At 43.6% G+C, this 24073-nt stretch overlaps 1 protein-coding gene across 1 annotated transcript in view; it reads right to left on the bottom strand.

Annotated features, from left to right (window-relative positions):
* Positions 1–24073, bottom strand: part of LOC147020027 (autophagy-related protein 2 homolog B-like) — a 150001-nt gene that overhangs the window by 34563 nt on the left and 91365 nt on the right. The window contains exons 14-27 of the mRNA XM_085894969.1: positions 23557–23745; positions 22954–23221; positions 17014–17122; positions 14839–15001; positions 14583–14725; positions 14315–14478; positions 14001–14194; positions 13676–13826; positions 13270–13469; positions 12717–12797; positions 12023–12129; positions 11706–11798; positions 10626–10696; positions 3502–3578 (exon numbers count right to left, since the gene is read on the bottom strand). Of these exons, the coding sequence (XP_085751095.1) occupies positions 3502–3578; positions 10626–10696; positions 11706–11798; positions 12023–12129; positions 12717–12797; positions 13270–13469; positions 13676–13826; positions 14001–14194; positions 14315–14478; positions 14583–14725; positions 14839–15001; positions 17014–17122; positions 22954–23221; positions 23557–23745 (2010 nt within the window). The remainder of the gene's footprint in view (positions 1–3501; positions 3579–10625; positions 10697–11705; positions 11799–12022; positions 12130–12716; positions 12798–13269; positions 13470–13675; positions 13827–14000; positions 14195–14314; positions 14479–14582; positions 14726–14838; positions 15002–17013; positions 17123–22953; positions 23222–23556; positions 23746–24073) is intronic.

Genomic DNA, 24073 nt, shown 5'->3' with positions numbered 1-24073 from the left:
TGGGGCCAAAAAAACGATATGTAGCATGATGTATCAAAAAGTTGTGGACGGATTATGACAAAACTTGGCAGATGAGTTGAGAAGGCGACAAGAACAAGATGATTAGATTTTGGTGAAGGTCTGGATGCAGATCCAGCCTATCAGTGGGATATAAAACGTAAACCTTCCAGGCCGGCGGAGGTGTGCACCATATTGAGTGCCATTCTAGTTTAAGAATGTAATCACAATTCAGTTTTCGCATAGTTTGTGTTGGAAAATACCCCCTCCCTCCAAGCACAACCCCTTCCCCCAAACCACATCCCTACCCCTACCAAGAACCTATGCCACCTTCAAGTGCGCATTTGTGACACAGTGTAAAGAAGAAGGAAAGAAAAATAAATATACCATCAGAGATGGGAAATCCACCGCCATTGAATGAAAAAGGTCATACATATTCCAGATAATGAGGGAGGTGAATTGGAAACAAGACACCATTTGGTCATCATCTCGAAAAAGTTTCCCAGGGGTGAGGAATGTAGTAACCAAAAATGATTGAAATCAGATAAGCGGTTTTCCATTTAGTATTACAAAAAACATTTTTTTCAAGATGGCCACCTCAGTCGGCCATCTTGGATCTGGCCACGCCCAAAACCAATTGCGTTCTTCCTTTTCAGGTGGTTCATGTGTGACCCAATTTTCAAATCGATATGGCGAACAGTTTATGAGTTATCGCACTCACAGCTATAAATGTTGACACCCGGATGGACGGACAGCCGGACGACCTGGGTGACAACAATATCCCCCTTCCGCCACGCGGCGGGGGATAAAAACAGACTTCTGATGAATGAGTGTAACCAACAATGATAAAAGCTTTCAAACCACAAATGCTTCATTATCGTATTACTGTTTACTTTTGGAGGAAAAAAAAATCATTCACGGGACTTTAAGCCAACTAAATGAATTGCAATCATGTGACTACAAATAAAATACAATTTAGTCATCTCTCACTGAACTATTGTGAATGTATCCATCAAAGATCTACAGTTAAAACATCAGGACCATTTTATAATATTGCTTAAATGTCCTCATCATCATCCAAGTAAGGTAGGAAAAAAGAACTCCACAACAAATGAGTCATAACACTTGAATTACTTGTGGGAAACAATAAAACCTCCTGTGTAAAGTTGAAAACCACAAGGGTTCCAAGTATATATATATATATATATATATATATATATATATATATATATATATATATATATATATATATATATATATATATATATATATATATATATATATAATATCTATATATATATATACATATCCATATACATATACGTGTAAAAATATAAAATATAAATATATATTGTTACGCCACGGGTACCGAGTGTATTATGAGGGGGTTTAATCCCCGTTTGTCCTTGGAAGAGCCGACCTGGGGCCACCGCTCACGATTAACTTTGTGATACGATGGGTTGCTTTAGAACCACGAACACCAATCAGTTCACCACGAGTTCCAGTGTCCACCATCTAATTTTTCCTTTTAACTAGAGGTCACGTGGCTTCCTGAACGGGGAGCACGCCCTCGGCAAAGCACCAATCTTATCTTGATAAGATCTTAATTAGGGCGGCCGAGCGTTTAACCGCTGGTGTGTGCTGACTATTACAGATCAATTCGTTTCGTAATTACCTCCCAGTCTATCTAGGTTCAGACAATGCTGGATCAATGGAAGGAAAGGACAAGCACGGGCAGGTTGGAACGTCAACAAAGCAATTTATGAATAAGAAAATAAATAAATAAAAATAACTTTATATTTCCATGTGGTAAAAATAAATAAATTCCAAATCAATCAAACTTATCGCAAGCAAATAAATAATTAATCAGGCCAAATCAATCAAAATGATCGCAAACAAATAAATAATGAATCAGGCACTGATAGAAAAAGAGACAAGGAGCAGATGCGTGTCACTATGCCTTACTTAACAATTAAACACGAGACAAGGGTACCCAGCAGATCATTCAAGGCGAGAGAGAAATCCAGTGTCGCTCACCAAACAGAAGTCGTCGTACGTCAAATAGAACATCCTGAAATGTGTGAGCGTGTCTTGTCCGTTGCCAGCGCCCAGCCTTGCTGTGCACCCATTCACAAACAGGCTCGAACACCAACTGACGTCACTCCCAAGAATCAGGTTCGCCAAGAGCAGGTCTCGAGCAGAACCAGCATGAACGGTCCGAGCGTCACCCACTGTCAGGAGCCACAACCGACGGACAGCTGTTTGGAGCTGTGAGAAGTTGAGGTGCTGTGAGAAACTGAAAGGCCATCAACAACTGTCGCCAGCTCACCAACCGTCTGACTGTAACCGACGATAGCCATTGCCCAGCTATCGCCAACTGACTTTCAAAGCTGTCAGAACGGCAACCAGTTATCGCCAACTGACTCTCAAAGCTGTCAGAACTGCAACCAGCTATCGCCAACTGACTGACTGTCGCAAAACTCTCAAAGCGGTCGCCAACTGACTGACCGTCGCCAACTGACTGAAAAAAGAAACGGACATCTCGTCCTCTTTTGTAAGGTGGCCCATCTAGGCAGAGCCTCCAGCAGACTCCAGCCAAATCCACCCCGCCATTTCGCACATCGTTGCGCGTGACAACCCGCCCGTCCCTGGATCATTCCCGGCCCACGATGCCATGCCTGTGGTGCTGGATGAACGGCAGAAAGCAGCCATTTGCCAGAATTACCGAGCGAAAACGTGAAGTGCTCATAAAACGTCAACAACAATTATCACCTCAATGTTCAGCCTCATACGAAAAAGAGCCAGGTAGCATCCAGAGAGCTGCTGAACGGTGTATCAAACGTCGATGGAAAAAGGTGTGTGTCAACGTTGGTGGAAGAGGTGGATGAGCTTCCGTTGGGTTAATGGCTATTTCACGTGCATGAATGTGTCTGTCGTAAAGAGAAAAAGGAGCTTTCCATAAGAGAGGGAATATATTCTTTACCCTTCTCAATGCATCACATTTAGAATCCCACAAGACATGGGGATAGGTCTATCCTGGACATGCATTGAGGAAAATAACTGTCTGAGGACCGAGATGTTTGTATGCATTTGTTGGATCGGATTCTGAAATCCGACACAATATGTATATATAAAAAATATAAATTATAAATATATATGTGTGTATAAATATATATATATATATATAAAATATATATATAAAATATATATATATATAAATTATATATATATATATATATATATATATATATAAAATATATATATATATATATAAATAAAATATATATATATATATATATAAATAAAATATATATATATATATATATAAATAAAATATATATATATATATATATATATATATATATATATATATAAATAAAAAGTATATATATATATATATATAGATACATTATATAAATATATATATGCAATTGATATGCCTCAAAATCACCAATTGGAAGGAGATAGGAAAGAAAGACGAGACAAAATATGATGGGATTTCACCAGAGTGTTTTCTCCATGGGGAATGCGAGTTGTAAGCTGGAGTTCCAGAACACCCATGTCCATAACGCACACATAGTCTGTGGGAACAAATAATAATGGAGCATAGAATGTTGAACAATGAAAACACCAAACACGAAGAAATCAAAAACAAAAATAATAATCCTTCATCAGACCTGGACAAGACAAGCCACTGGTCATCTAATTGGAAGATGACATTCAACCAACACTAGCTTTAAATATGCAGTTGCAAATTGAGGTTTTCGATGTGGAGATGCTAAATCTTAAATAGCCAGATCGCCACCCCAGGTAGTGCCACAAAGGGTTTTTTTTTTTTTTTTTTAAACGAATCCTTGTAATCATGCGCACCTCCGGTCGGGTATACATGCAAGACGATGAAGAGCGCATTTGAATAATCGATGAAAGATTGTGTTTTGTTTTACTTAACATACTCAGGCTAAATATGTACAGATCTATTTTGTTATTACTATTATTATGTATTGTGAAAATGTATAATTCCGATCGTTTCGACACTGTATACCATATTTTCATGCAAATAACCAGCCACGGGCTGTTGGTTAAATTAGTTCCAAAAATTCCAACTGCAGGGTATACTCGTGTGTGGGTTATATGGTATTTCACCATACAGCACGTGACAATCACAGGGGGCGAAGTTAAATAATTATCAAGGAGATACAAAGAGAGGCAGTTTTTATTACATTATCTTTAATTACAGTTTTCACATATTTTACTGAAAAAAAAAAATATATATATATATATATATATATATATATATATATATATATATATATATATATATATATATATATATATATATATATATATATATATATATAATTCCAAAGCTATTTAAGGTACAGGTAAATCGTCTTCCGTAAAGCCCACAAAGTCCTCGTCTTCTGTGTCACTGTGAAACAGTTGAAGCAGCTCAGTCAGAAAGTATGTCAAGTATGAGATTTAAAAATCACGCTTGTCCTCTTCTTCTCCAGAAATCAGCCCACTTTTTTGTCAATTTTCAGTTTGAATTCGGTCATGAAACTTTTATGTTTTCTCCGACTTGTACTGACAGCAGACATTGTATGGCAGGGACTTGTGAAGGTATGAACGATTTTGTGGAATGATATGAAATTAAACAGTCTGCAGGGTATTTACACATTTCTAATGGATGAACAGCGTGGTTTCCGGTCACATCGGTTCCGGAAACACATCGGTACAGTAAAGTTTAATTATTACAACAACCTTTCTCAAGATATTCAATTTAATGTCAATTGGTTAATTATTTACCGCAGTTGTATTTGAAAAGAGCCGCTTGTTGGCCCTTGACAACAAAGCTATGTTGGCTGCTGGAAATATGGAGATCGCACATCTCCCAATCATGTGGAGAGGAAAGGTGGCTTGTGGGGTACACTCGTGTGCAGGTTATACGTGACAAATTTTCCTAAAGCACTTTCAAGCCCAGGTACACTAGTTTAAAAACCAGGGGGCAGGTTATTTGTAAGAAAATATGGCATAGATCTATTGTAAGTGTTTAATATCTTTCCTTTTTAACTTAAGTATATTTACTCTTTGTCTGAATTCAGTCATTTTCAATCATCAAGCAATTAACATACTTCCAATTTATTTCTTTGAAAACTGTTGCATCAAATCTATAATATCACTGCCAACATCGGGGACTTGCCGTTCTAAGTCTCAACACCCGAACACAATAAGTCCAAGTCGCAACTCCTCGTAACTTCAGTTGCGAGGTCGCAGTTGTCAAGTTCAGCAGTGTGCACCGATTTGGAACCGCAAAAAAGGATGCGAGTTACTGAAAGTAGAGAGGCCGATAGTAGTCAGGCTGCTGGTGGCCATGGACCATTTCATGATAAAGCTACATTGCTGCGTTGTCACAGGTTTCCTCAAGTTGTTCCAAGCAAAATACTTTGGATCTCCAATGACGTGTCCATCACATATGATCTCATCGTGGCCGAAATGTCATGAACAGAAACGTGACAATCTGCCAATGATCAGTTTGTCTATCGTTCCATCTCAGCTTCCCTCCCCCCCCCGCCCCCCCTTCAGTGCAGTTTCTTCCAGCGATGCAGAGCAGGCTCTCACAGAAATCTCACCCACATCACACTCGCCATGAACGGATATTTTTTCCAATTTCTTTGCCGAATATGAAATGCGTAAAGCAGATGAACATGAAAAAATACCACTGAGAATTTCCCAGAAAATCCGATGAAGAATATCAACTTAAAACAAGTCGACGCTCGGCAACGATCATATATATAAACACAAGTAGAAAGCTACAGCAGAAAATGCTACCGGAAGTACGTATGACGGAAGAAATAAAGCCGATATTAATTGTTTCAAGCATGAACAATGCCACCTCTGGTAACGATCTGGCTATTTAAGAGAGCCTCATTTCAAGCACAGAATGAGCAGTCTGTGTGGGTGGCACAAGAAAATGGTCAATTTATCAACTGTAGAAAAATTAAAAGGTGCTCACATTTTGAGCTTTACCCCTTTACCCTAACAACCTTTATCAATGTCCATCCACAAGTATCAGCAAAGTATCCAAATCCACTTCTCTGAACAGCTACTGGAAGAGGTGCAATCCTGGAACTCCTTGGATCTGTCAAAACTTTTTGTGGGAGGATCATATCACCAAACTGGCATTCAAGACAAGTCGCCATCTTGGTATTCTCAGTAGAGCGAAGGCATTCCTGAGCTGCACCGAGGTCATCACGGTGTACAAGGCTTTCACATGGAGTTCCATGGAGTATGGCTCCTGACTCTGGGCTGGTGCTTCTGATTCCAACCTTGCTCCTCTTGAGGCAGTTGAAAACAAGGCCTTCCTCACCATTGCAATCTCAACACAAGAGTTAGATTCCCAAGGACTTTCCCTCTCCCACTGACACCAAATTGGTTGTCTCTTTTATACAAGTTTACATCTGGCCTTGCTTCTTATGCCCTCTCCTACCTCTGACCTCAACCCACCCCAGGTCACACATGTTCCTCTAGAAACTGTCACCTGCTCATTCTCGCAAAGTCCAGACTCCTTGCCCCCCACCCTCCCTCTGTATTCATTTGTCCCCTTATTCTCCTGCTTGTGGAACAGTCTCCCAGTATCTGTTCTCTCATCTATTCATGTGCTCACCCATGCACATCTACAATCTCTTCTCACACTGATCTTTCCTATTCTGTTCCTTTCTAGCTCCTCATATAAAAATTTGAATCTTAGAAGCAACTAAAGTAAAAGCACTGGGAAAATATTTTTAAAACATGTACAAAATAAAATATACAAATAAATAAAAACACAATGAATAAATACATAAAAAATAGGTAGATAATAAAAAATAAAATGTGGGATTTAATATTGTTATGCTTGTCTGTCCAAGTGGGAAGAAGAGATTGCAGATGTGCATGGGTGAGCACATGAATAGTGATGGGCAACAAATTAAAAAGACTGTGACCATGATATTTGCATTGCAGTATTAATAAAATATACCCATCAGAGATGGGGAATCCCCCGCCATTGAAAAATAATTGAAATCAGAAAAGCGTTTTTCCATTTATTACAAAAAACATTTTTTCAAGATGGCCGCCCCAGTTGGCCATCTTGGATCTGGTCAAGCCCAAAATCAATAGGGTTCTTCCTTTTCAGGTGGTCCATGTGTGACCCAAATTTCAAATCGATATGGCGAACAGTTTATGAGTTATCGCACTCACAGCTATAAATGTTAACGCCCAGCTGTGGTGTCCGAGGTGCAGTGAGATACGGAGAGTCGAGAGTGTAGTCGTAATTCTGTTTATTGCGTACTCGGATGCACACTACTCAGAGCCTCAAGCGGGCGCGAACAGATATATGCATGCCGAGCCACGTGACTATTATCACAACTCCTCCACGCCCCTCAGCGCTCTATGCCCATACACCACACTCCTCCCTCCAAAAAGTATGATTATAAAATGACAATTATAACTATAAAATGACAACATGATACCAATCAAAAATCATCGACACCATGACACAAAAAGCAACCAGTGACAAAATGGCACGCAACAAAAGCATTGGTACCATGACACAAAAAGCAACTGGTGAAAAAGAAGGACACTAATCATCCAAAATCCCCACCAAGTACCACGTCTCTTGATCCGCCCCAGGCAGATAGCGCCCCCAGACGGCCCATGCTTACACGCCTTCCGGCGAGGTCGAGGTCGAGGTGACACCCTAGGCGAACCTCCCCCTGCACCATCAAACGCCCCCGGTCGACAAGCTTGCTCGTCTCCCTCGGACAGGATTGAATAAGGTAAACACCCCGAGTCCGCAAGCCCCGTGGGCGCCAGCACGTCTGACCTTGGCGAGATCAGAGGTTTGCGCTCCATGGCGCTCGGCACGTCTGGCTTTGACGATATCAGGGGCGGGGGTGACGCTGAACAGCGAACCTGCCCCGACTCCCCGCCATCAACCCGAACCATGCAATCTGCTGGTTCCATTACCTTCACAGGTTCATCGGTGGCTGAACGTATCACATTTCCACACGGTAACGAAAACCCATGAAACATCGTCGGCACAGAAGTAAACTTCCCTTTACGAAAAGCACGTTTCCACATCTCAACAACCGATGCCACCTGCTCGCTCGTGACGGGCTGGCACAACATTTTAACAAACGATTCTGGCACGTCAGGATGACACAACCCTTTAACAAACCGTCTAAGGTGTTGAACACCGCTGCGATGCACCAGATCATTAAACACATCTGCGAAGAACTGCGGATCGTTGCCAGCACCCAATATTCCGGGTATCGCTTTATTACCAACGATCATCCGCAGCTTCGTTACAGTAATGCCCGTCGAAGCACCCTGCCAAACCACATGCTCCGGCCACCCAGAGAACGCACCGATCACAATCAACCACATTCTGCTCACGCGCGGCTTGTCGGCATTTGCCTGCCCAGCAGCGAACTGCTCAATCGCTCGTTCAAAGCCTCTCCCCAACCCCGGCCACCACAACAACCTTGTCGCGGGATGGACGGCCGAAGGCGCAGAGACGATGCAAAACGCGCTCAAGGCGATCACGTGTTGAATTATCGCATGCACGACACGAGCGCGTGCCGGATAACGAGCCGATCGCACCGTCGAAGGCAGCTCGCTCCAATCCCCCGTTGAAATCGCCTGAACGACACGGGTGAGTACTCTGCTCCAATCCCCCATTGAAATCGCCTGAACGACATGGGCGAGTACTGTATCATGAGCCGACTCCACCGCGACCTGCTTGGCGGTGACCGGCCCGCCCTGGACCTGGCTCAGTGCAAACACATCAACCTGGTCGGCCGATTCAGACGAAGCTGGACCCTCCATGCAGGGCAAGCGCGAGAGACCATCGCAGTCGGCATGCCCTCCGTTGCTCCGGAACTGTATATCGTAGTTGCAGGAAGCAAGGAACAGACACCAACTCTGCATCCACGCGGCCCCTGCCCCCAGCAGGACCCCGCACGCGTGCTCCAAGGGAGGCACCCCTCCCTCCTTCCTCAAAAGCTTTGCCTGCACGTCCTCGAGTTGTTCAGGCTTGTTGCAAAACAAATCTTGATGCTTTTGAAAAACCTCCTCCGACCGATCCTCTAATCAGCTTGGCACGGGTCGCCCAAGGTGAATGGCTGGCGCCGTCCAGTCTAGCCTGAGGCTAGTCAGCCAGTCTCGGTCCAAGAGCGCCGGCCCCTCCCCTCGTACCACAAACAGCGAGAGCATGGCGCTTCGACCTTGGTAGGTCACCGATACGTCTGTCATATCAAGTGGCGTAATCGCTTTGCCGGTGTACGTGTACAGCGTGAGGGTAGACCTGATAAGGTGGAGACCGTTGAGTCTACGAGCGATCTGTTCGCCCATTATCGACACCGCGGCCCCGGTATCAATTTGAAAAACGATTGGTGTCTTGTTCACCTCGATCTCCACTGTCATTGGTCTTGCTACCATCGGACCAATTGAAAACAGGCTCATCATCAGCTGCAGGTCCCGTTCCGGGTCGTCTGGGTTTCCCCGTGCAGGTTGCAGGTCTCGCTCCGGGACATAAAAGCGTACGTCATGTACAAAACCTCGCACAGATTGCAGGTCCCGCTCCGGGTCGTTGGGGTGGCCCCACACAGGTCGCAGGTCTCGCCCCGGGTCATCGGGGTTGTCCCACGCCGCGTGGGCCTCTGGACCACCCATGAGGCTCTGGCCGACAATGGTTCGGACACCTCTCAGCGTCTGTTCGACAGCCGAAGCCGTTTCGACTGCTGAATTGAACGTAATATCCTCATACTCCAGCCGTACTATCACCGAAACCATGTCCGAGTCTTGCAATCCAGCAATAAAACGATCTTTGAGCCTGGCCTGCCGTTCACTCGACGTGAATTTGCAGGTGACGGCCCGACGCCTCACCTACGCGCGAAACTCGCGATGCGCTCCCCTGGGCGCCCTGCCAGGTGATCGAACTCGCACCACGCCAGCTGCGCTGATTCTCCCGGCGCTCTGTGCGCCTGGCAATCCAATTGCTCCGGCAACGACTCAAAGTCATTGCCGAGGAAAACAGGCACTCTGCACGCGTTGATTCAAAACATCCTCGTCGCCAACTGTAGTGTCCGAAGTGCAGTGAGATACGGAGAGTCGAGAGTGTAGTCGTAACTCTGTTTATTGCGTACTTGGATGCGCACTACTCAGAGCCTCTAGCGGGCGTGAACAGATATATGCATGCCTAGCCACGTGACTATTATCACAACTTCTCCACACCCCTCAGCGCTCTATGCCCATACACCACACCAGCCAGCCAGCCGGACGGACGGACGACTGCCCCAGTCGGCCATCTTTGATCTGGCCACGCCCAAAATCAATAGGGTTCTTCCTTTTCAGGTGGTACATGTGTGACCCAAATTTCAAATCGATATGGCAAACAGTTTATGAGTTAACGCACTCACAGCTATAAATGTTGACGCCCAGCCAGCTGAACGGACGGATGACGGACGGACGACCCGGGTGACAACAATATCCCCCTTCCGCCACGCGGCGGGGGATAATAAAAATAAAGTATGATGGTGTGAAAATAAAGGCAATCACAGAGTGAAGCAACCACTCAGATGAAAACTCACTTTTTCTCAGGTCCACTGATGTAACGTTGCACTTGTTGGAGAGGAAGAGTGCTGAATTGTCCACAATGAAACTGCAAATAAAATAAAATAAAACTGCAGAATTCAACCAACCAACTGCATTGAGCTCTTTTACTGATACTTTTTGAACCACAAGAAATAAGCCCAAATAATTACGTTTAAGCAGTTTGAGAACGGTTCGGAGAACGTGAAACGGCCGAAGGCCGGGGTTGCACCGGCTGTGACAATGACTTCCGAATGTTGGAATGTCTCAGAATGTTGACCAATTGGTCAACAATGGTTGAATATGAAGGTGTTTGCACTTCTTTGTACTCATTTTGGTAATCAGTGCCAGAAGCTCACACTGCCATAGTGAATGTAAAAACATAATGAAGTTGGAGATTTGAAGCAAATTATATGAAAATCTAAATTATAAAAAGTGCTTATCACCACTGCTGTACTTACCGCCTCTAAACCCCCTTGACGTCACAAAGGTGATGCTGTAAATAATGCAGTGCAAAAAAGCAACATAAAAAACTTTTTTCGTATGAAAAAATTTTCTTAAAATAAGAAAAGTTTTCTTGAAACGAGAAAACTGAGAATTTTTTTTTTTTCTTGTGGATAGAAAAATGTTATCATGGTTTTCGTGTTTTTGCAGTGTGGGTACGTGTAACTTTAATATTTGGATAATTGTGATTTTTGTTGGGTACTGCAATTTATCTGCTCTTTACAAATGTATTTGGATAAAAAAAAACAACTAAATTTTTCAGCTCAGTTACAGGGCTCCATTAGTTCTTAAAACAAACACTCTCTAGACATAATAAAAAAGAGGCAGAAATGACAACTGAGTTGGGTCATTCAGCTTTAAGTACAGGTCATTTTCAAGGAGGTGATAAATTAACCTAATTACAAGGAAGATGAATAAAAATTCTACTTTTGAACAATTTTTAAAAAAGGTTTCATGATTACGACGACGAGGACAGGAATGATTATTATTTCAGCAAAATCAACATTTCTCTTGTACCAACAGGTTCAACACCAAGTCAGATGTGCATACCGTGGGTACATGCAAGAGGCCCATACCGAAGGATGGACGTTGAGGTGTCCATGACGATATTGCTGGAGACGCTGAAGGTCTCAGCAGTGAACAGGGCACGGACAGGCAGATATAACGGCCTGAAAGAAATCATGAAGAATGCAAAAGAGGTCATTGGGAGGGCATCCACAATAACACACACATGCCCACAACATGCAAATTACAAGTCAAAGCATCAGCAAAGCACCATTTCACTTTAATAGCTGTTGCAGTACAGCAATATAGCGTACAATAATGTTTGGTTTCATTCTATCAACAATCATTGTACTTCCGGGGTAAATTGGCTTCGAGATTTGCCTCTTACCGGTAATCGAGTGCACAGCCCAGAAGGTTCGTGTGGAGTACAGTTATGATGTCAGGAGGTGCATAACCCAAAACTGGCTCATCCAGTACATCAATAAAGTCCAAGACCTAAAAAATAAAAAAGTCCTCAATATAGGTAAGAGAAGTAAGGAAAATAAAATAAAGATAATTAGGAAGCACAAATTCTGCCATTTTCATTGGGAAGAAAAAAAAAACGTTTCAATATAAAGGCGAGGAGATGTTTATGGTTTCAAAATTGGTCAAAAACCAAATAAATAAATTCTTGCGATTCTCCAGCGCACATTTATTAGTCACAATTAGCCTTCAAAAAAGTTTGTTGGGAGAGTCCACGATCACCAGAATTGTGAGAACTGCACAATGAGTAACAGAAAAGCACAACCAACTGGAGGCTTTGTCAAAAAAACCCCCCAAAAAACAAAGACAAAGGCTGATAAAGTTCAAAGTTGAAGTGAGAGAATGGTTTTTATCAACAACTCAAAATTCCAGAATCTACAAAAACATCTATGCTACCACTTTTGCAGAAACACGATTCATTGTACATGAAGGCAAAGTATGATGAACAGCTCTTTTGCAAGGCAGCATTTCAGCTGTACATTTCATTATTCTTGAAAAATGGAACAATTTGCCAACATGCTCCAAATCTGCTGACTGCTGGCTGCTCCCTCTAATCTCACCTGCTCATGCCAGCCTTGCTTGGGAAGAGTCGGCCTGTAATGCAGGGTTGCTCCTCGTACAGCAATGGCAACCAAGAATTCCTGAACAAATAAGGTTTTCCATTTAATTTATAAGAATTCTCGTTGATCGGTTTCTGCAGTAGGCTTGTTCTAACAATTATACAAGTTTGAGAATGAGCAGAGGAAAGGAGATCACAAAGAGAGTGGGATTCTAAGAGCACATCAATAAATGAATACTCCATCAAAAAATTATAAGTGTGAAAAGGAAGAGAAAGGAAGGTTATAAGAGAGAGAGAAAGGAGGGTAGGAAAGTGTGAGAAGAATTAGAGAAGGGGGGGGGGGGAAACCTTCAGAAGGAAATAAACATGATTGTAGAGAAGGGAAGGCAAACGGAAGGGAGGGGGTGGGGGAGGTGAAAAATTGTGCATGCAACAAAACAAATCACGGATGCAGTAAGCAGATGATCCATAAACACATGGAATAAATGCATAATAAACAAAGAAACCAAACAGTAATTGGAGAAAGGGTTGGGGTTGATCAAAAGCTAAATGACCTTGAGTTTACGCATGTTTGAATCCTTGCTGATCTTGATGGCCACAGAGAGCATATGCAAGCTGTCGCCCCCCGTCCCCACTGGTGCTGGGAACTTCGTCACCACGCCATTGTCAGAATGGCAGATTGTTGGCTCAAGGTGCGGTGGAGCACCAGTTACTGGCTCCAATGTACACTTCAAAGGATAATCTTCAATGGATCCTGTCAGTTTGCAAACATGGCTCAACTTGAATGCATCAAAATGAAATAAAAATTAATCACTCCAGGTGAATAAAGCAACTACAAAAGTCACTGTTAAGTACAGCATTCCTTTATCATAGTTTATTGGTGCAGTAAATTAGCAAACTATTGTCAATGAGCTCTTCTGGTCAAATTAACAAAGTATAGCAAAGCAGAGCGACAGTTACCTTTGTGGAACAACAGAAAACGATTTCCCTGTAGGCATATGAATCGCAAATCCTTTTGCCCCTGGTGCTCAACAACACTAAATAAGGAGCTGTTCTCCACGTCAAAAGCTGCTTCACCATGATATCCCTCCATCACCGTGTCGTCCTCTTCCTATGGCACAATTTTACGCACCATAAAGGTTACAGCTGAGGTCAATAGATTGCGCAGTGGTAGATACACCAGTAACCTTTCACCTTGTCCACTAGGTATGACTATAGTGGCATGTTAAGTGTGGTATAGGACAAAATAACAACACAGTACAGTACAGCATGTCAGGGACTGCACCTTAACTTGCGTGTGGATGACCAGCCGCCCTTTTGCAACTGTGACAAGAGTAGACAGTAAGCTTTGGCGACTTCGTGTTGGGCTCTGATGCGGTCTTTGCCGGCGGGAATGACGTATTCCATCCTCTCCATATTCTCCAGTCTGAAAGCTGTCTTCTTCCTCCTCTTCTTCTTCATCATCATCTGTGTCAAAGCCTGAACATCAAGAGACATCGTTATTCTGCAGATACTTAGCCTAACAGCCAAAACTGTTCTGCAATTGTCAGCAGCAACAGAGCAACAAGAGCAAAGCAAAAGAGGGAAGGTGCTACACACCATCCCGGGATGCAGACTTGCAGAGCGTGAAGCTCTCTTTTCCAAACCCGGAATGGATGAGTTGGCTCGCTACGGACAAGCCAGCTCCAAATGCCGCCGCACTTTCCACAGTCTCAACCGGCAACGGAGCAGCCGGTTCCCAGAGTAAGAGGTCGTTGTTCAGCCTAAGATGTGCACCAAGCCCAAAAATTTGAAAAACACATTAACCAATTTGCTTTGTGGGTTTGTAAGAGAAAGATTCAGTCAAAAGAAATATATATCAGGCTACCTATTGTATAAACACTGATAGAAGGCCTTCCCAGGGAGGATAATATGCACATTGGGCAATGTGAGCTCAACTACATATCGGGATGACATCATAGTTTTGTCTTGGAAGTCTGCCATTTCTGTCTGATCTCCAGGCATCACCATCTACAAGAATGAGAAATGGGAAAAGAATGGTCAAGAGACAGATTTGAAATGATGAAAACAACAGAGAAAAGTTTCCCAAGCCCAAGTTTGATGATGGATGCCATCTCTCTTACTTCCTCATTTTCATACATGACACGCCGAGAAGAAAAGGGTGAAGGAGACGAGTGGTCTGTTAATCCACAAGACTCGTGGAGGCCCGGAGCAGAAACCTCATCAAAGTTTGGAATGATTTCAAGTACCGAGCGCTCGAGGACCGGATTGATCCTGAGCATTATCCTGCAAATTATGAGACGGCATCAACTTGCTTCGCAAAAGTCTCAAAAAGGGCAATTGTTTCAACAATATTATGAATGCTGTGGAAGCTCATTGAAATTCAGTGATTCACACAAACTTTGATTCAACCATAGCGAAAAGATATGACTCAGTAACATCCAGTGTTATCAAGTCGACTGTACATGGGAAACAATCTGACTGGGACAACAAATTTAAACCTGAAAACATTGAAAAACTTAAAGTAAAAAAATTACAATAAAATGGTCAGGTGAAACATATTTTCAAAGGCCCATGTAGACCAATTGTAATAATAAGACCAATACCCATTCTTGGTAACCTTAAACAGGTCACACAGCCAAATTGAATGCCACAGCTGGAAGGATAGCCTCGAGGGGTATGCGCACTTGCTTCTGAACTGTCTCGCCTGGGTTCAAATCTCGACCCGGCGATAAAATTGTCTCCCTGGTGTTTCACAAACTGGGCAAGGTATTCCACAGATGGACAATAGACTGGGTGTCCCATCTGCTGGCAAGAGTCGGTGGGTGCGAAAGATTTATTTTGTGAAGAGCAGGCGAGCTACCACCGGCACCCTGAACAAATTACAAGTTCTTGCTCAAACCTACATTGGGTTACTCGATCAGAGGCACACGCACGGCTCAAGCAAAACATTGATGGAAACTCGCAGCCGTGTGCTGCATGTGATAGAAGAAGAAGAATGCAACTCTGAAAAAGCTTTGCAATTCTATGTAGTAATAATTCTGTGAAACGTAGTCCATTAAAACTGCTACAACCACACATCAAAAAGAACTTCAAAAATGACCCCCGTGTGGGGGTGACGGTCATCTCTATAATGTTTTTTACTATCATAATCGATGAACTGTTGCCAGATATCTCCTAAATGACAGACTAGATAGGTTTTGAAAATGGCGACTTTCACAACTTTCGTGACCTCGTGACCTTGACCCTGACCTCGAATCCGGGAAAAAAATATGTCGTTGGGTATCACTCATCGACCTCGACCCACATACCAAATTTCATCAAGATCAGAAGTAAAAAGTTTTCTTTGTACCGGGAGGTGTTTTTGACCATCTTCCAGGTTACGTGGCGGCCAAACGGGACGGAAATTCAAAAATCTGTCCGGTTAGATACAAGATAATATTTTTTACTATCATAATCAATAAACAGTTGCCGAATATCTTGTAGAATGGCAGACTAGATAGGTTTTGAAAATGGCGATTTTTATAACTTACGTGACCTCGTGACCTTGACCCTGACCCTGACCTTGAACCCGGACAAAAGTTATATCGTTGTGCAACACTCATCGACCTCTACCCACATACTAAGAAGTTTCATCAAGATCGGAAAGAAAAATTGACGGACGGACATTTGGTCCGGCTTTATTAGGTCATCTCGGTAGAGATGACCTAAAAAAAGCAGTCAAGGGAGGAGATGGGAGTGGGGGTGGGGGAAGAATAGTTGGGGGTGTAAGCTCTATCTGTGTTCAACAGGACGCATTGAGGTTAAGCCAAAAGCTAACCAGAATGCAATATTCACGTGACGATGACTACCAATAGACGTTTTGTATTGACAGTTGGCAACACCATATGTTGGCTATTGCCCCAAATGAAATAAAAGTCAGGTCTCCTCCTTTAAGCAGTGGTGATGAAATTTTTTTTTATTTTTGAAATCCTGTAAAATTATGATCCGAGATGACTTTGGGATACAAAAAGGTCAGGTGCAATACACTTTGATATTGGAAAGCAGAATGAAATGAAATCGTAGAATTCCAATGCATACTTATTAAGGGGAGTGGGAGGAGGGGACACACTTCAATGAATATTAATAACTTGCCTATGAAAACGAGACATACAAATGACAAAGATGGAGTGGTGATTAAAAAAACAAAGGCATGTGGAAACAAACTTATCTCATCAATATTAAACAACAATTGGAGAGAGCACCACCAACTGGACCATCCTATGTAGTTTGACAATACACTTGGAACAATAATTCACCTGGGCCAGTCAAAGCGACTGTGATCTGCAGAGCTAGACAAATCCGTCTCAGCGTTGCTTACTCGAAGAAATGCCACTGGAAGGCGAGCACACCCCTCATCAAATGAGCCTGGAAAACAAGAATGTCACAAACCCAAAGTGAATGAGAGAAGTTGCAAAACTATCATTATAAATCAGGATCCAGATTTTGGGGTGGGGTGGTTCACTTTTTTGACATTGTGAAAAATGCTCCTCCTTTGAGCGAATTTGAAACAAAGGCAACATGAACATGATAGAGCAGATAGGCTTGGAAAGGTGACAGTCAGCCAAAGCATGTCATAGCCTACAATTTGGCCACAAATTTGTCTTGAATGGGATTCCGTGTCCTCGACATGACGTCCAACAAACGACACATTGATTCTGGAGGCATGGCACTTCAAGAGCCGAGAGGGTGGTCTAACTGGGGAGACCGTGGACATACCGCCACAACACACTCCTCTCATGTGAATGGCAAAAACTGGATGGTGCAAGCAACTGTACAAGGTGAGCAAAAAAACCATGCGCAGTCCCCAACAGCACACCCACACATGCACAACACCTCAGGGAAACTGCACCAACCATGGAACCCACACGTCACCACGTCCAACCCGGACACAAACACACACATACAACACCAGATCATGAGTAAGTCATAAAATAGCAGAGCGGACCATGAATGATGTGATATGATGTTTATTGGATTAAGGTTTGGCAAAACAACAAAAAGCTCCTCCATTGCACATTGCACATTGCACATTGCAGCAGTGCCCTGAGTTTGAATGTAATGCTGCCTGTTGAAATGGAAATTATTCAATTTGAGCATCAGTTCTAATAAGTGAATGTATTATACATCAACATGTATTGGAAGGAAACAAATTCCACAGTTCTATCACCAGACAAAGTTCCCAATCACTTCCTATATAGACTGTAAATCTACATGGGTCATATACCGAATCACTTGTGAAAAAAATGTACTGAACAATACGTTGGAAAAACTGAGAACACACTTAACACACGCTTTAATAACACACGGTCAGAAATTAGAAACTTTCACACCGATCAGGGCAAATCTCTACCTTACACCATACATTTCAATCAACCAGGTCACTCAATGGACGACATTCAAATCTCTGCCATCAAATCAATTGCCAATCAATCACACACCACAATCCTGAAACGTGAATCTTTTTGGACACAGAAACTTAGAACTTGTTAACTTAGATAACCTCAGTCATCATTGGTGAATGGTTAGCGGGAGCACATACTGGTCCCGTCTGCCTCGTGCTATGCATTGAAACTGTTCAGTTCAAAGATTTCGTTCAGCACGTCTGGAAGAAAGAGGTCTCAATTGTGTTTAACACTCGATGAGAAACGCATGATATGCGAATACACAAAGGAGAACTCGTCTGCGAGCCAGCACGTGATTGCTAATCATTTCTCTCATAGTCACTGGGGAAGACCTCACCGATGAAGAAATTGTTGAACTTGCGCGCACAGACACCACAGATGGCAATGATGATGCCGACGATGACGTTGAAGTGCCACGCCCACCTTCATCCATTGAGGCCAAAGCAGCAATCGATCTCATGTTCAGGTACCTTGAGGTCCACTCGTCATCCACTGATTCGGGTTTGAAGGCGGCGCGCCAGTTGCAGTTTGAGATTGACAGAGTTTCTGTGGTAACCGCGAAGCAAACTTCCATCACAGACTTCTTCAAATCATCATCACCAGCCTCGGCCGATGTTGACAAGTTCTCAATAGCCTTCTATGTGCATAGCTCGTGGTGGTCATATCCTGTTCCATTATATTTTGGTCGGCTTTTCCATTTCACCAGTACTGTAATTTCACTAATGTGTTCAGTGGTAATCAAAACACTTGCACAGATTGTAATTTACGATCCTCAGTTCCTTATCATGGCATAAGCAAATGATATGCACAATAACTACGAGCCCATGATTTTGAGCTCTGTTTTTTAAACATGTCTGCAGAAACAAATACAGTACGTACATGTGAATAGGCCTGTGTCTGGCGTACATGTAGTTTACATATTATATATTTTTGTTATCCATTTCTTATCCCTTGATCCAAACAGGATGGAATAGAAGGTAAAATAAACTCGAAAGACTGTTGAAACATGTCCCCAATAGATCAATTCTGGCACACGTGGATGCCTGTGCAGTGGCACGGACAGACCGTAACATTGATATCAGACATCTGAATCCCTTCCAGCAACTCCCCGTTCAACCGCAACCCTCGCATAACCGCCATATACGACCGTGTCCCAGCGTTGGCGGTTAAACAAGGTTTCACTGTATATGCATATATATATATATATGCATATATATATATGCATATATATATATATATATATATATATATATATATATATATATATATATATATATATATATATATATATCTCTATTATAATACAAAGCTTGCACATTAAAAACTCGGCTCGCCGTCACACGATCCCTATGAAATTGCTGTGGCACTTAGCGGACATGCCGACAATGGTTGGGAAGTCTTGGCGTTCCATAGTACCACTTGCATTTTGCACAATGCGTATTTTTGTCATTCCCCGTGTACGGTCTGTAGTCTGCTACCAGCTATGTTGTACTGCTATCCCGTGCATGTGCACGGGTATCGCTTGTGTGTGTATATATATATATATATATATATATATATATATATATATATATATATATATATATATATATATATATATATATATATATATAGTTATATAGTTATATAGTTGTGGTCCGGGGGTCAGGTGAGAAGACCACCGGGGGGGGGGGGGGGCTATCTCGAGTTCCCACCAGACTCCCCGGAATTGCAGGCCGACACATACAGATAATTCCATGACGCGGCGGGTCACTAACCGACCGTGAACGCCAATAACTCAATCACGTGACCTAGGGTCCTCCGTCTATGGGTTAACCAGGTTACCTAATTAATCACATGACCTAATTATCGGGGGACACGCCCTCGGTACGCCTTGTCCGAACCAGATCACTTTACTGGATTGGATGCAGCCGAGCGACACTGCCAAGGACGTACCAGCGAAAAGGAACGGATCGTTGGGAATAAAGTCCTGGCAAGGTTAGGATATGGACCATGCTGGACTCATGAAAGAACAGACAAAAACGAGCTGGGAACATTTCTACAAAGGATTTATTAACAGACAGGCGAGGAAAAATATGTGGCACAGTGAATAGAGTTTATTGTTGTCTGTAAGCAGAGATAGGAAGAAAAATGTGGTGCGATATAAACAAGCAACTTACAAAGGCAGACACAGAGCAGTTTTTTCTTATACAATTCTTGTACAATCTTAACTTAAGCAAGGACAGGCGCCATGACTGACACACACACACACACACACACACACACACACACACACACACACACACACACACACACACACACACACACACACACACACACACACACACACACACACACACACACACACACACACGAAGAGGAGTTAATGAAGAGAAAAATAGGAGAGATGAGGCTCTCAACACCTTGCACGATTGCCCAACCGAGCCACCAATACGTTTTTTGGGGGGATGCTCCACTGGGCAGTACCTCCCTGCCAGCTGGTGCGTCATTTCAGAAAATGAGACGCGACCGTCAGGCGTGAAGGGAGGGACTTGGGTAGAGAAGGCAGAGTCGGGATCCGAATGGTGGAGGGGTAGACAGGACCAGTTGGGTGCGTGGAGTCAGCGACGTGTGGGCGAAGACGGCGGTTGAAGAAGGCGGATTTAGCAGATGGGCAGAGAGATCGATCTCAGGCCGGGCAGAGAACAGGACGAGCCGACAGCAGCGATGGGCAAGACACCAAAACCGGAACTACGGACGGCCTCGCCACTCATCCTTTATAGACCCTGGGGTGCAGGGCATTACCCCGAAGCGATGAGTCGTCACCAGAATCGGCCGCTCTGGTTGGGCCCAGACCACTGCGTGGCCGGCCGTGATGGCCGGAAGCGGCTCCACTCCACTTCCGGCAAGATAACTCCAAGCTGCGGAATCATGTCGCTCTGAACCCCATATGAATTGCTCCACACCAAACTCCACAACTGGAATTGCCTTGCACCGATCTCCCGGACCGTGCCCCGGCGACCGACCGACGAGAGTCATGTCGGCCCCGCATGCCCACCCGGGTAAACCCAATTAGCGCTGATCAATGCCTGCTCCGTGATGCGCCATGTGGCCCGAGCGATCCGGACTGCACAGCACACCTCTGCCTGATCGCGGCTTCGCCGGGCAGAGAAGCAAGGAGACATCCGCCATCCGTGGGGAACACCCACGGCCGCCAGTGAGGACTGGCGGTAATGTGTTTGGGTAAACCCATGCACAGATGGTAATATGTCAGGATAAACCCATGCACGGACCACAACAAGATGTGTGCCATTCGTGCCCTGCTCTGTGCGATAAGGTATCATGGCTACAAACGGGTTTGCCCGCCATCGAGCACGTACCGTACAGTACGTGCGGACCCGCCATGGAACACGTGGCCACGTGCACGTTCACCCGTATCTGCTATCGTGTTTGCGGCGTTGTGTGCCATCCTTGCCCTGCTCTGTACGATAAGGTGTCATGAGCTAAGCACGGGTCCGCCTGCCATCAAGCATGTTCCGGAAAGTGAGCATGGATCCGCCATGGCTCACGTGGTCAGCGCTCGCGTTCGCCCGATTCTGCAAACGTGTCCGCGGGGCCAACCCCGATCTGTGTCAAGAATTGAGGGGAACAATCGGATATAATAATTAGATGGAGGTTTGGAATGAAAAAAAATATAGGTAGAAGTATCAGATGGAGAAATGTAGGGAAAAGAGGATGCCGATATAATGAAATCCAGAAATGGCTTGAAAAGAACGCGCCGCCCGTATCTTGCACACTTGTGTTCTGTAAAACTTGGCATGGTTGTTGTTTTTCTATTATCGGCCTCAGACGATGTAATTATTGGTACCAAGCTGCCAGCCACGCTCTAGCCGATATTGGGTCATTTGCTTCTGTGTTGTCGATGCTCGTGTGGCGTTGTCGGGGCTTTCCCATTCCCCTCGCCCAGCCGCGGCATGTGCTGCACGTATTGGCCTCTGCGAGGACTCAAATTCAGATTTACCTCAGGAATAAGCAGAAAAGAAGAGTAGAAATGAAGATAGAGTGGCGTAAACAGACCTAGCTATGAGATCCACACAACGTACGTCCCGTTGTCCCGATAGACAAAAGGGAAGGGACTATCTGAATGCATATTAATGGAATAGCTGTCTCGGGACCGCTGTATGATGGTTGCTATTGCTTTGGAGGGATGCGGTTCCCAGAACTGCAATATATATGAAAATAAAAATACACAGTATATAAAACAAGACAGATATGGCTGTGTTTGTGGTTGACCCTGATTGGCTGTGAGGCTCGGTGCAATGTGATTGGCTTATTAAAAGCTGATATTCGAAATCTGATGACATATTTAATGATTGTAACTCATGGCCTAAATAATTATGATGAAATCTCGAGTTGATTTTCCTGCAATTACCTTTTAACACACAGGGAATTGTGGTGCAATTTTGAAGCTTCTAAATGTTTTGGTGTTCGGAAACATGGATTTTAATTATTAAAAGAGAATGTTTAAAGCATTAAAATGCAACAACATTTGCCTCCAACCTTTCCATTTTGACTGTCGAAAGGTACAAAGCAGCCATAAATATGTGCTTTTCTTGAAAGTATTTTACAAGGTAGTCACAGTGTGCCTTTCTTTTAATTATTTTGAACATATTGGACCACAAACACAAGGGAGATAAAAAAGGCCTGATGGGCAAAACACAAAGTTGATTGGTCACCATGACAACATGTCAAGTGGTTTGCATGAATACGATTTGCAGATACTATTACATATCATGTCTCACCACCACCACCCACCATAAAGATCTTTGAAGGAAATATCCAGGTTTTGTGACTCATTGGCTCCTGTGCCCAGCTCAGACTTCAGTTCAACTTTGGTCATTCGAAGTACAAGGCTCTCAGGGCGCAAGGACTTGTGGAACCATGGTCCCCTCTCAGGGTCTGCCCGCAGGTCAGGAATAGGGAAGCGCAAGCGAATACACAACTGCGGTGCCTGCAAAGTCAGGCCAACTTGACGCTCTCTGGGGCATGGAGACTCATCCAGGGCCTGGCAAAAAGCTCGAGACTGAAGAAGCAGGCAGCAGGAATACCAAAGATCACCAGCAAATTACAAAGAATGTCATCATATCATGTCATAGAAGAACAATAGCATTCATTTCAATCCACAGAAACTCAATTACATGAGGGGAAGGGGTTTCACAAGGGGATTTTATCTCAACCTCCTTCCCCTTTTCTACAGTTTCCTAACCAAACTGTTCAATCCCTGTGCCTTCATTTTTTTTTCTCAATTAGCAAACCTCCACCATCTTTTACATATACATAAGTAAATGGACCATCAAGGCAAATCAGACACAATGCAGAAGCATTGTAAAATGTCGGGGGAAAAAAAAAATAACTCACCAAGCTACTGTAGGGATTACATGACATGTACATGTGTGAGGTCATGGGTTCGCCAGCCTGCAATCCCTGTGGTCGAAGTATGGAGCTAAGGCGATCCAAGAGGCTCACGTCGACCTCGCAGCACGCTCTGCCCAGTTCCACAGATATCTCTTCACGTGGCCAGGGTGCTACAGACCTACTCAGGTTGCTCTGCGGAAGAACAGTGTGTGTGTGTGTAGTCCAGCACAAATACAAATGTGGAGAAAGGATTTCTCAAATGCAAGTCACTTCCAAATTAAAAACAACTTGATATGCATTGTAAGCTCATTCTAAACACATGAGCCTTGACAAATAATGCTTCACTTTTGCATGCGATAATCATAAGCGAATAAAAATGTCACTGAAGACAGCACATTGAATTATCCTTCAACCGAATAATTTACACCAACAGTAATGAGGTATGTTCACGACTTGTTCGAAATCGATAACAGCACACACAGGTAACACAAAATGTTGCATGTTATATCAACATGCAAAC

The sequence above is a fragment of the Eptatretus burgeri genome, chromosome 9 (assembly GCF_056783735.1).
Source record: "Eptatretus burgeri isolate ZD-2024b chromosome 9, Ebu_testis_v1, whole genome shotgun sequence".
Lineage (NCBI taxonomy): Eukaryota > Metazoa > Chordata > Myxini > Myxiniformes > Myxinidae > Eptatretus > Eptatretus burgeri.
Note: the sequence above shows the minus strand (reverse complement) of the source record. Positions and strands in the feature narration are given on the sequence as shown.